This window comes from Camelina sativa, chromosome 7 (assembly GCF_030686135.1).
Source record: "Camelina sativa cultivar CO46 ecotype springtype chromosome 7, ASM3068613v1".
NCBI classification, from domain to species: Eukaryota; Viridiplantae; Streptophyta; class Magnoliopsida; order Brassicales; family Brassicaceae; genus Camelina; species Camelina sativa.
In genome coordinates this window covers 32,886,055-32,898,120 of record NC_141886.1, presented here as the reverse complement: position 1 = coordinate 32,898,120, position 12,066 = coordinate 32,886,055, and the positions used below count along the sequence as shown (strand labels likewise).

Genomic DNA, 12,066 nt, shown 5'->3' with positions numbered 1-12,066 from the left:
CCAAACCAAACTGAAGAACTTTCCCACTTTCTCCAAATTAAATATACACTATAAACAGAACCGGCCACCTCTGTTTTGGACGATCGTTTCTAGGAGTTACGAAGCTGTCCCCAAACTAGAGTTAGCACAAGCATACTTGTTTGTCACCAAACGCACATGGCCCCCAAAATCTTACTCACAACACTAAAAGTTCTGAGTAACAAGAAGACACAATTTTTAATTCTCATTTGATCCATCACTCTCACTTATCTCTCTCCATATAATTAAATTGTGGTAGATGGAAGATATCAACTCTATCTCTATACAGCCTCACATGCTTCTTTATCACTTGATTCCATGTGCCTCCCCATTTTCCCATATACTTCCAAGAATACATGCATTTATACATAACTATATTCCCCATATTTAGTTTCCATTTTTCTAATCAAATCCCTAAACTTTGGATCTTAATGTATGTCTTATAATCTAATTTAGAAGTTTTGCCATTCAAGATTGACTTTAATCTAATGTTTATTCTGCAAACAAAAAGAAGCTGTAAAAGGCTCAATGTTTGAATTAGTCATCGAACTTCATTAAATAAGTTATGTTTATAATCGGGTAATGTATCCTAAAAGTGCAAAACATTGCAGCTTCTAAGAAGAATCTCTCTAGTTAAAAAGACTTCTAAAGAATACTTTTTTAAAAGATACCCACTGAAAAAAATAACTCTTTTTGTTTGCATTTCACAAAATTAAAAGGGAGAATAATATAAAGAGAAAAAAAGAAACCAAGAAAAAGAAATGTTCTAAAGCTATATTAATATTCGTGTAGTCGAATTTGGAGGTCACATGGGATTGGAATCGTGATTAGTGGGAAGAAAACTAACAAAAACACCTTTGTAAAACATATACACTCAAGAAAAATTCACAAAAACTATAAGGAAAAAAAAAGATTAGGTATGCCAAATACCACTGAGTATGCTGCGGAATCTGTTCATAGATAGCTTCTTCACAAGTTTCTTAGCATCTGAACCTTCAGTTTCTGCTAACTTCTCAATGCTTTTCAAATACCCTGAAGTCGCAATCTTTCTTCTCGCGCTATTACAGCTCGTTAAAGACATCAAAATCGATATCAAAAACTTCGTGTTACCCGAATCGCTGCTCACATTGCTCCCATCTTCATGGTCTAGTAACTGGAGAATGTGGCTAATGTTAAAGTCGTCTTGTGCAAACTTCTTCCTGTTCCTTGGAACCGAGATCAAACAATAGAGCGCAACACTCGCCATTTCTCTTACATCCAAAGATTTTGCGTCAAGAAATTTAACTAGCTCGGGCATAAAACCAGCGTCTCCCATTATCCTCTTAACCTCTTCTTGCAAACTACATAGCCTAGATGTGACCTTCAAGGCTGATTCTTGAACAGAGATCTCCCCATTTCTTAACAGATTTAGCAAATGATCCAAGAACTTGCAACTCATTAATGCATTTAAACAACCAGCAGATCCGAAACATAAGTTATCAATCGCCCTTAATGCTTTCTCCTTAGATTTCGAAGAAGACAACGAATTTGGATCTGACAACACACTCACTAGCTCCTGAATTCCTCCTTCTCTAACCAAGATTTCTCGAGTCTGTTCGTCTTTACAACACATACTTAACAAAAGATCAATGGAATTTACCTGAACGATCTCTTCCTTGGATCCAATAAGCTTGATGAAAGTGGCAACAGTATCATCTTCCTCAGTCATATACCTCTTGATCTCTTCAACACCAACGAGATTTCTCAACACTCCACACGAAGCACCGATCAATTCACCACCAAACTCGCTGCAAGAACATATCTTTAGCAACGCTGAGACACCTCCATGAGCAGAGACAGACCAAGCATTCTCAGAATTCTCCGTTAATCTCATCAAACACTTTGCAGACGCTTCTTTAGCAACACCATTCCCATTCTCAAGAACCCTAACCAAAGGACCAATCACACCCGATCTAATCAAAACACCCCTATAAGAACCAAACCCAGATATAAAAAACACAGCTTTCGCAGACTCTTCTTGAACCCCCAACTCAGAATCAAGAAACCCAACAAGGCTAATAACCATATCACTAATCTCAATCACAATCTTAACATATCTATCATCTTCTTCCATAGCTTCATTAAGCTTAACCAAAGCTTGTTTCTTCATCTCCAGATCCCCAATCTTCATCCTCGTCAACAAATCCCTAATGTAAAACCTCATCTCATCTTTACAAGCGTTACCATTAGGCTTCGACACAACGATCGCGAAGCCATGGCTTAGAATCCCAGCTGAGTAAATCCGAGAAAGGTTCCTTGTATGTCGATCGAACTTCCCAGCCATGACATCTAAATCACTCTGCATCAGAAGCTTCCCGCTGTAGGAAACGTTGACGCAACGAGTAGCGAGATCGTAAGTGTCTTTGAGAGAGATTAGGATGGCTGAGATTAAGATAGAGAGAGATGGGTCGAATCCGGAATTGAGATTTGATAAAGCAGCGAGACCAGAGTAAAGCTCTTCGAGCTTTGTTCTTATGAGTTGCCATTTGATGTTGAAAGATTTGATTGAGTGAGAGAGTGAAATCAATGAAGATATAGCTTCGATTGCTTTCTCTATGCTTGCTTTTGATTCTTCACTCGTTTCTTCTCCCATTTTGGTTGATAAAGTCTTCTCCTTTTCTTCTTCTTCTTCTTGTCGGAGTTGTTTTAAGCCATGGTGAGAAAGCGAGGGATTTGGATGATGAAGATGAAGACTTTCACAGGTAATCTCGTTGGGGTATCAGTAATGGTTAATGGGTTTCGAGGAGAGAGGAGAAAGAAAGAGAGAAAGAGATAGAGAGAGAGTTTGGTAAAATATTTGACGGAGCTGGCGTTCTCGGTGGGGTTGGAGGCAGTAGTGACATGTCGAGGAAGATGAAGTTGAGGGTATTATGGTCATTTTGTTGTTTTTGAGGGGGTTAGAGAGAAAAAGCGTATTTGGGAAAGGTAAGTTCTTCTTTAAAATGGTTTTGGTGACTAGCACGAGAGGTCCTCGAGAATTCGATTCTTTCTTTTTTTTTGTTTTTTCTCTTTTATTTTTCCAATTTTACATTTGTCGTTTCTTCTTTTCCTATTATTCTTTCCACAAAAAAAGATAGGTTCTGTATTTCTCAAACTAAATTTTGGTGCGAATAATTGCAATTAGAAAGAGCTTATAACAACACTTAAGAAAATAGTGGTAGTATACCATAATTTTATGACATTTTATAATGCTTTATATAAACTCTGTTTTTCTAATGCTTTATTTTTTACTTGGGTAATTTTTATAAATATATATTTTCGTATTCACTATCAATTAAAAATATCTCGTAAACGAACTTATTTTCAGCCGCTATATAAATCGTTCAATTATATTTTAAAACTATTTACCCATTTATTTGCATTGTTTACGTTTTGAACCAATCAAACAAATATATGTGTGTGTGTATTCTTCTTTTTTGGATAGTTCGATTACAAATGTTATGAACTTTCTGCAGAGTTTTTGGGTTTTTAACTATTATACTTGTTTTACGTGACAAAATTACAAGAAGAAGAGAACTTAAGAATCACTCATCACTCATATTACAATCATCATTATTATATAGTTTTTGATTTTCATAATATTAGTCAGAAGCTTAACTCTAAAGGACCAACCCAATATCTGCACGAACACGAGAAACCCGGAATTAGAAATAGTTATGGACGGTGAAGCTGGTACACATATTATTAATAGAAAATATAATTTCATTCCCTTATAATAAACATAAAAATACAAGTTATTGTTGTAAGAAAAAAATGATGTAGTTATTGTCAATTAAGAACTAACTTTACTAGAGAAAATAAAAAATCACAAGGAGTTGGGTTATTTATGGATTACTGTTTAACAATGTCATAATTACTTATTTAAATAATTTTTTATAAATATATTTTCCATTCTTGTTTTCTTTCTTCTGGATAAAATATGTAGAAAAAAAAAACTAAAAGTAATTCAAATTGTATTGTTTTATGTACCTGGCTCAAATACGTAACTATATGGCTATATTCTCCTTAAACACGGGATAAATACTCATTAAATTGAATAAGATGTACAAGCTTTTTCATTCATCTACTTTGGTATTAAATTATGGGATATATTATACGTATATTATATGAGTAAAAGACTATAAATGTCAAACAGTTGAACTTTATAATATACATGTATAACAACAGGTCATCATCGACTCAACGTATGTGTAAATATTAAAGGAAAACAAAAGATGGTCCGTGACGAAACATGAAGAGCCAGAAAAAATGGCAAAATTGAATGTAAAGCAAAAGGATTGGCTACCTATCACATGATTCCAATTTTATATCGTATTTGAGAAATACGAACTTCTTCATGTAAATAAAACTTTCAAATTTGATTTTATTTTTCAACCTTTTCTTTTACAAAAGCACACATATATCTTAGGTTATACTACTTTGTTTGGTACCATCCATGTGTGTATGTGTCAATGTGTGTGTTCTCTGTATTAACTGACTTCGATCCGATATGTACCATCTATCGAAGGCGAACAAATTTTTGACTATTGATACTAGATATCTTCATTAATGCCATCACATGAAATTTTATTGACTTTCTGAGTTTTTAAATTTAATGCGACTCGTAGATTGAAACAACACCTTTTTTTTTTTTTCACTGAATAATATATATTAGAAAGGATCTTAGCTGTTTTATCTTTACAAAAGCACCCACTAACCACCATACCAAAAAATACAGGAATTGCCATCCTGAAGAGCTCTATAAACGAATAAAAGCACAATTAGAGACAAAAAGGTTATGAAGCCAAAAAGGATATCCGATTGCTACATAAGATTGACGGCGATCCTCTCTTGTAACACTCTTTGCGATTAAATGAGTGACAAGGTTAGAGCTTCTTTCTTCTAACCATATTTTCCACTGCAAAAAACTTCCCAGGGCATTACCTACAGAGCGTGACTGAAACTTGAAAGAAGGCCAAGCTGGAGGTCTTTGAATAGCTCCCATAAGAGCCGAATCCTCAGAAGCGAAAACAATCTTATCAAAGTTTAGACTTTTCATACTTTCAATTGCCCATAACCAACATAGAAGACTAGCATCCATCTTGCTAAAAACTGAAGCAAAGGATCTTCGACTATGCATAAGAGTTTCCCCTTTCTTGTTTCTTAAAACCCAAGCAGCTCCTCCTGTACTCGTTTCTTTATCCCATGAAGATCCTAGGTTGCATTTTTTCCATCCTTGGACCGGAGGATACCAACCTTTTTTCCCCAAATCCGCTTTCGACCTCTCAATTATCGCATCTGCAGCGGTTAAGGACTGCACATGAAACCACTGGGAAGCATTATCTCTAATCTTGGCTATTGTTCTAGAAGCACAAAAACTTCTGCCTTCAAATGAGAATAAGTTCCTGTTTTTCCAAAGCTGCCATAAAACCCATGGGAAGGCTGTTCTAACTTCCACAGGATATTTCGAATTTTTGCTCACCAACAGTAGATAATAGATGTTTTGGAAAACTGATTCAGAATCAAACCCATTGCATGGGACAGGAAAATTAAACATAGCCCAAACCTGTCTAGCAACTGTGCAAGAAAAGAGTACATGATTGACTGATTCCCCTTCCAAACCACAGCTTTGACATCTAGAATCAACCTTCATCCCTCTCGATAACATTTTATCAGCAACAGGAATAGCTCCACTCACTACTTTCCACAAGAAATTACGGATTTTGGTAGCAGTGCTGATCTTCCAAATCTGATTCTTGATGGGTAAAACTGAGGGTTGCATCAAAGCTTCTGTTAGTAGATCAATCTTTTCTCTCTGATAAGCTGCCCAGTAACCAGACTTGACAGAATACGCACCACTCTTAGTGTGTTCCCAAATCAGATAATCCTCTGAAGACATAACAGGTTTGATCTTGAGAATTAGCTCCACATCCCTAGGGTAAAAGTGATATTGCAACTTAGCCAAATCCCAAGATTGAGTAGTGCTATCCAGTAAATCCTTCACCATAAGATCCAGATCAAACAGAATGTTTTTCATAAGAGGGGCTCTCATGATCCCATCCAGCACCCACCTAGATGACCATACAAAGGTTGAGGCTCCATCTCCTATCATCTGTCTGAGCCCTCTTTTTAGGAGATCCCTTCCATGAAGGATACTTCTCCATGCAAAGGAGGGTCTATAGCCAAGAGTTGCACTAAGGAAATCGCAATCAGGAAAATACCTGCTTTTGAAAAAACGTGCAAATAAGCAATCCTTGTCTTGCAGCACTCTCCAAGCTTGTTTAGACAAAAGAGCCTGATTGAATATTTGGATATCTTTGAACCCCAGTCCGCTCGCATGTTTTGGTAAGCAAAGCTTTTCCCATGAAATCCAATGCATTTTCTTTTTATTTTCTGTTGAATCCCACCAAAATGCTGACATAGCTGAAGATAAATTCTCACAAGTTTTCTTTGGGAGCTTGAAGCAGGACATAGCAAACACTAGCATTGCCATAGCCACCGACTTGAGCAGAATCTCTTTTCCTCCTTGGGACAAGGTCCTTGCAAACCAACCGGACATTCTACCTTTCATTCTATCATGAATGTAGCTTAACATCTCCACTTTGGATCCACTAAAGCACTCAGGTAGGCCAAGATAGGTACCTGCTCCTCCTTCTTTAAAAATACCCAACCTAGTTGCAATAATTGTCTTTAAAGACTGCTCTACCTGGGCTCCAAAAGTGATTGATGACTTTTCCAGATTAATCAATTGTCATGTTACCTCCCCATAATCAGAAAGGATCTTTTGAAGGGCACAACCTTGATCCTCTGAAGCTTTGATCATAAACAGACTGTCGTCTGCGAATAGCAAGTGATGGATAGCAGGACCTTCTGTCGAAAATTGGATACCATTAATTTTACCCTCTGATTCTGCTTTGTTGAGAAGATGAGTAAGTCCTTCTGCACACAACACAAACAGGGCAGGGGATAAGGGATCCCCCTGTCTGAGTCCTCTTTGAGGATTGATAAGACCAAAAGGCTGTCCATTTATCAAAACAGTATAAGTGACTGAAGTCACACAGAACATAACCAATTGCACCCACCGTTGATGAAACCCGAGACCCAACAGCAAAGCTTCTAAGTAACTCCACTCCATTCTGTCATATGCTTTGGACATATCGGTTTTGACAGCCATAAACTCCTTCGCGATAACTTTGTCTGTCCTCAAACCATGAATGGCTTCATGAGCAATAAGAATATTATCTGAGATGAGCCTTTCCGGGATAAAAGCAGACTGATTAGGCGACACTATCTCAGAAAGAAGGGGTTGGAGTCTTGACATGATAATCTTGGCCACCACTTTATACAGTACATAACAGAGGCTAATTGGTCTTAGATCACTCATTAGAGAAGAGTTTACCTTTTTTGGTATGAGGCACAACTGAGTGAAGTTCCATTCTTTTGGAAAGATACCCGAATCAAAGAAAGCCAACACCTCAGAAGTGACTTGATGACCGACAATATCCCAATATTGTTGAAAAAACATACCAGTCATCCCATCAGCCCCAGGAGCTTTAGATGGATTGATAGAGAAAACTGCATTTTTAACTTCTTCTTTGGATACTTTAGCTAGTAACGATTGATTCATCACATCAGTAACTCTGGGAGTAACACCATCTAGCATTGCTTGAATATCGACCGGAGAAGAAGTGGAGAAGAGGTTCTGAAAATAACTGGCCGCCACTTCACCTTTAGAGGCTTCTGATCTGTGCACTATGCCATTTGGATCTTGGAGCTTATCCAAACCATTCTTAGATCTCAAGTTTTTAACTGATGCATGGAAGAATTTGGTGTTTCTGTCTCCTTCAAGCATCCATTTGTCTCTACTCTTTTGTTGCCAATGAGATTCCTCTTCCTTATTCGCTTCAACCAACTTGTTTTTCAAAGATCTTAATCTGGATGTAGAAGGATCTGAAGAAGACTGAACCAATTCCAATTCGTTTTGGATGGCAATGATTTTAACTTTTGAGTTCATCTCATTCTCCTTCTTCCACTTACTAAGCACTCTTCTACAGTCTCTAATTCTCTGCGAAACTGGAGCTGGAGCCGAAATAGCAGATTGCCTCCATACCATGCTTATCGCTTCTTTAACTCCTGGCTTGTGTAGCAATCTCTTGTCAAATCTAAAAGATCCTATGTATAAATCTTGCGAAGAGACAAGACTTACCAATACTGGTCTGTGGTCAGATCCTCTTTTGGGGAGAAAAGCTTGATTAGCCGCAGGGAAACACGACACCCAGTCCTTATTAGCGAAGCATCTATCCAACTTACTTTGTATCCAGTGGGTTCCCCTACGCCCTCCCCAAGTGAATCCATTGCCAGAACTAGGAAGCTCCGACATTCCACAGTCTTTAAGCATGGTAGAGAATGGTAGAAAAGAGTTATCACTTCTTCTTGGACCACCGAGTTTTTCTTCATTGTTTAAAATCTCGTTGAAATCCCCAATCATACACCAGTTTCCTTTTCTAGATAACCCAAATCTTGTCAGTCTTTCCCAAACTTGGTATCTATAACAGAAATTGGGATTCCCATAAACGCAGGTAAGGAAAGAACTATACTCTCCAAACTGTACAGCTAAGTCTAATAGATTCTTATCCTCATAGTACACCGATATATCTACACTCTTTTTCCAAAACAAAGCTAACCCACCACAGGTTCCAACAGGGTCCACAGCATATACATTCTCATAACCAAGCCAGACTTGAATATCTACAATAACATCCTTACAGTTCATCGTTTCCATCAAGAACATTATCTCAGGAAAGTGTTTTTTACGCAATTCCATGAGACGAGGAATTGTCAGATCTTGAGGCCGCCCCAATCCCTGGCAATTCCAGCTTAGAATGCTCATCAAATGGTGGACAGTCCCTCCTTTGGGACTACCATTAGTGATTTTGCTTTAACAGCACTGGGTTCACCATCCAATTCCTCCATTGCTTTCCTCTTTTCCACTTTTCCAATAGTCAGACCAATGGACTTCACACCCTCCCCAATCGATTTTGACAGATCTTTGCCTTTAAGTAATCTTGCTCTTTTTTGCTGCCTCTTTCTTGGTTTCTGTTTCTTTTGGCTAGAGCCGGAAGGACTAGTTTCAGAGAAACCTATCCTATTCACCGAAGAACTAGCCAAGAAGGGAACAGAAACACCAGTAGCATCCTGATTATAATAATCAATAGAATCTGAAACAGAGTAAGCTTTCCTTCCTGAAAAACCAACAGTCCTCTGAGCCGACACCTCTGTAGGTGACTCATCTTCATGTATCAGCATTGTTTTTGATGAAGATTCAGCAGAATCATATCCAAAGGTTCTACCTTTACCAATATCCACATTATGGGAGATGATTGGAATTGGTTCTAGACTGAGAGTAGATTTCTGGGTGAAAGGGGATTTTTCTGCTTTACAAACCGTTTTCCTGACTCTATCTTCCTTAAATGATCTTTCTTCTCCATTAGCAGACATGAGATATTGCCTCATGCCTTCCAGCACTTCTGGGGCAATCCTGGGACGTCCAGAAAGGGGGTTTATGCCCACTTGATCTTCTCTTAAGACACTGAACAGTGGGTCTGCTTCTTTAAGAATAGTAAGGGAATTTGCCTTTGGAGTGGCCATTCCCATTCTTCTAGCCAGCACAGTGTCTTCTCGGTTCTTTATCAGAATAGGACAGAAGTCAACTTCATGAGATAAGCGTTGGCACTTAAAGCATCTCTTTTGAACTTTCTCGTAGTTAAAGAAGATTTCTACTGATTTATTGTTGGGAAGACCTATCACCTTTGATTTCCTTAGAGGCTTGGAGACATCAAAACGAATTTGAACTCTAACATACTCTTTGCCTTGAGCTTGCGACGGATCAAATGCTACGTGAAGTACTTGACCAGCTAACTCTCCAATTGCCGTAATCGCAGGAGCCGTATAATGGTTAATGGGGATATTCCGGATCTGCACCCAAAGAGTAGTAAACTGAAGTGAATCTGCTGCAGGATGTTCGGTCCATCTCTCCATTATCAGACCCCAGTCGTTATATGTCTGAAATCTTTTATTCAAAACATCTTCTAGATCATGTTCATTCTGGAAGATAAACTGAAATCTTTCCTTTGACAGCGCAATTCCTCTAATTCTATCACCCTTCTGCCATTTTCTTGGCATATCGAATACTACTCCAGATACTGATTGGCACTTCGGATTTAGAATTCTTCCGATCAGACTAAGATAATTCCTTTCACAAGAGCTGAACTCTGGCAGATCTGGGAGAGTAAACGGTATATCCTCCTCTTCTAAGGACATCGCCATCAACGCTTGATCCATCACTGCTGACATCTTCCCCAACTATAAATCTCTAATAAAAGCCCTTAAAAACCCCTGGACAAGATAGATCTGCGCACACACGTCTCAAAAACCAAGAGGAAACCCTGAAACTTTAGAACCCAGAATTACTGTTCACACCAAAAAAACCTCAAGCAAACCTATCGTTTGTAATGGATTCGCGAAAATAAGTCACCAAAAGGAGATAATTCGGATGAAAAAAGCAAGTGGGAAAGTGTTTTTCCAAACAAAGCTCTATATTCTCAAAGAAATGAAACCTCTTTGTGAATAAGAGAGTCCTAAGCCCAAGGGAGTCTACTCTGATTTTCTCACCTATTTAGCGCTGAAAATGATGCATATCCCAATGATTGAAACAACACCTACACTGCTACACACATACGACATTGGAATTTTTCGCATTTTCATAGTCGTTTTAAATTTCATATGTTCGAAGATAGACGTTTCAGCTACCTACACTACATAAAAAAAAATATGTGAAATTATTTGGATCAAGAATGTTACAAATTTTTATATTAAATTATTAAGAGAGTGTTTTGTACTTTGTATTTTGTATTTTGAGCAAGAAGATACGAAATTAATAATAATTACATTTTTTAATAGATGGAAAACAAGAGGCACTAATTAGTGTACACTTTTTTTACACGGTAGATTATGCAATTAACGAGCCGTAATTAGAAACATGTGGTGTAATGCCAAAAAAACAAAAGTTAGGTGTGGAAAGACAAAAAACAAGCAAAGAAAGTGAACCATGATATCGACGTTTGAGTAGTTGAGAAGGGAGATATATTCATTCATATGTGCAAACGCATTACAACATATTCCTTAGTTTCCACGAAAAATATAATAATCAGAATATCTAATTATTATTCAATAACAAAAAGCTAATATATATTTTGTTTTTGTCAATCGGAAAATATAATAGATAAAAAAACCTAACCTTTGTTACTTTATATCATCAAGTGATAATAGTTAGATCCAAACTAATAAACAAAATATTATTATTAGTTTCAAGACCCAAGCATATATAATTAGATCGAGACTGTCGAAACTAATAAACAAAATATTATTAGTTTCAAGACCCAAGCATATATAATTAGATTGAACTTTGTTCGAATCTACTTTTCTCTCAAATATGTTTTATGGGAGTAAATTTGACTTTTTTGGTGGTTATATATTTTTCTTTTTTTTCTGTAAACATATTAATTTGTTTGTTAAAGGCTTTTTTTTAAAAAAAAAAAAACACACTCTACGTAACATTTACATTAATAATCTGCAAAAAAAAGTTGTAACTGACAAGAAAATTGGAATATTATATTTTCTGCATTTTTGTTAAGAAAAAATGTTATTTTCTAACTAGAGAAACACAAGCATGAAGACAATCAAATCGTAAATATTCTTACGACGATATTATCGAGAAAACAGAGATCCCGTGAAGACATATTTTGTTCTGTGCAATAGAGATTAGAGAAATCACTTGATGAAGCATATTAGTCATAATTTTGTTTTTAAAACAAAACTTTTATCTTTTACTGACTTTTTTTAGAAGAGATAACTGTAACTGTTACACAAACTTCTTATGGATTTTATACCCGGATCGAATCATTGTTCCCAATATCACCGAAAAAACTAAAATAGTTCAAGATTATATGCGTCAGAAAAAGGAGATAGTAA

The 12,066-nt window shown here is 36.9% G+C and overlaps 2 protein-coding genes across 2 annotated transcripts; both read right to left on the bottom strand.

The window, feature by feature from the left end:
* Positions 1 to 771: 771 nt before the first annotated feature.
* Positions 772 to 3,014, bottom strand: LOC104703732 (uncharacterized). The gene has a single exon (XM_087460060.1). The coding sequence runs from the start codon at positions 2,648 to 2,650 to the stop codon at positions 932 to 934; it is 1,719 nt and encodes a 572-aa protein (XP_087316186.1). The 5' UTR covers positions 2,651 to 3,014; the 3' UTR covers positions 772 to 931.
* Positions 3,015 to 4,795: 1,781 nt separating this feature from the next.
* LOC104705159 (uncharacterized) lies at positions 4,796 to 10,389 on the bottom strand. Its single transcript, XM_087458701.1, has 3 exons — positions 8,959 to 10,389; positions 6,797 to 8,899; positions 4,796 to 6,742 (listed from the first exon to the last, which is right to left on the bottom strand). The coding sequence occupies exons 1-3, from the start codon at positions 10,387 to 10,389 to the stop codon at positions 4,796 to 4,798; spliced, it is 5,481 nt and encodes a 1,826-aa protein (XP_087314827.1).
* Positions 10,390 to 12,066: the final 1,677 nt, after the last annotated feature.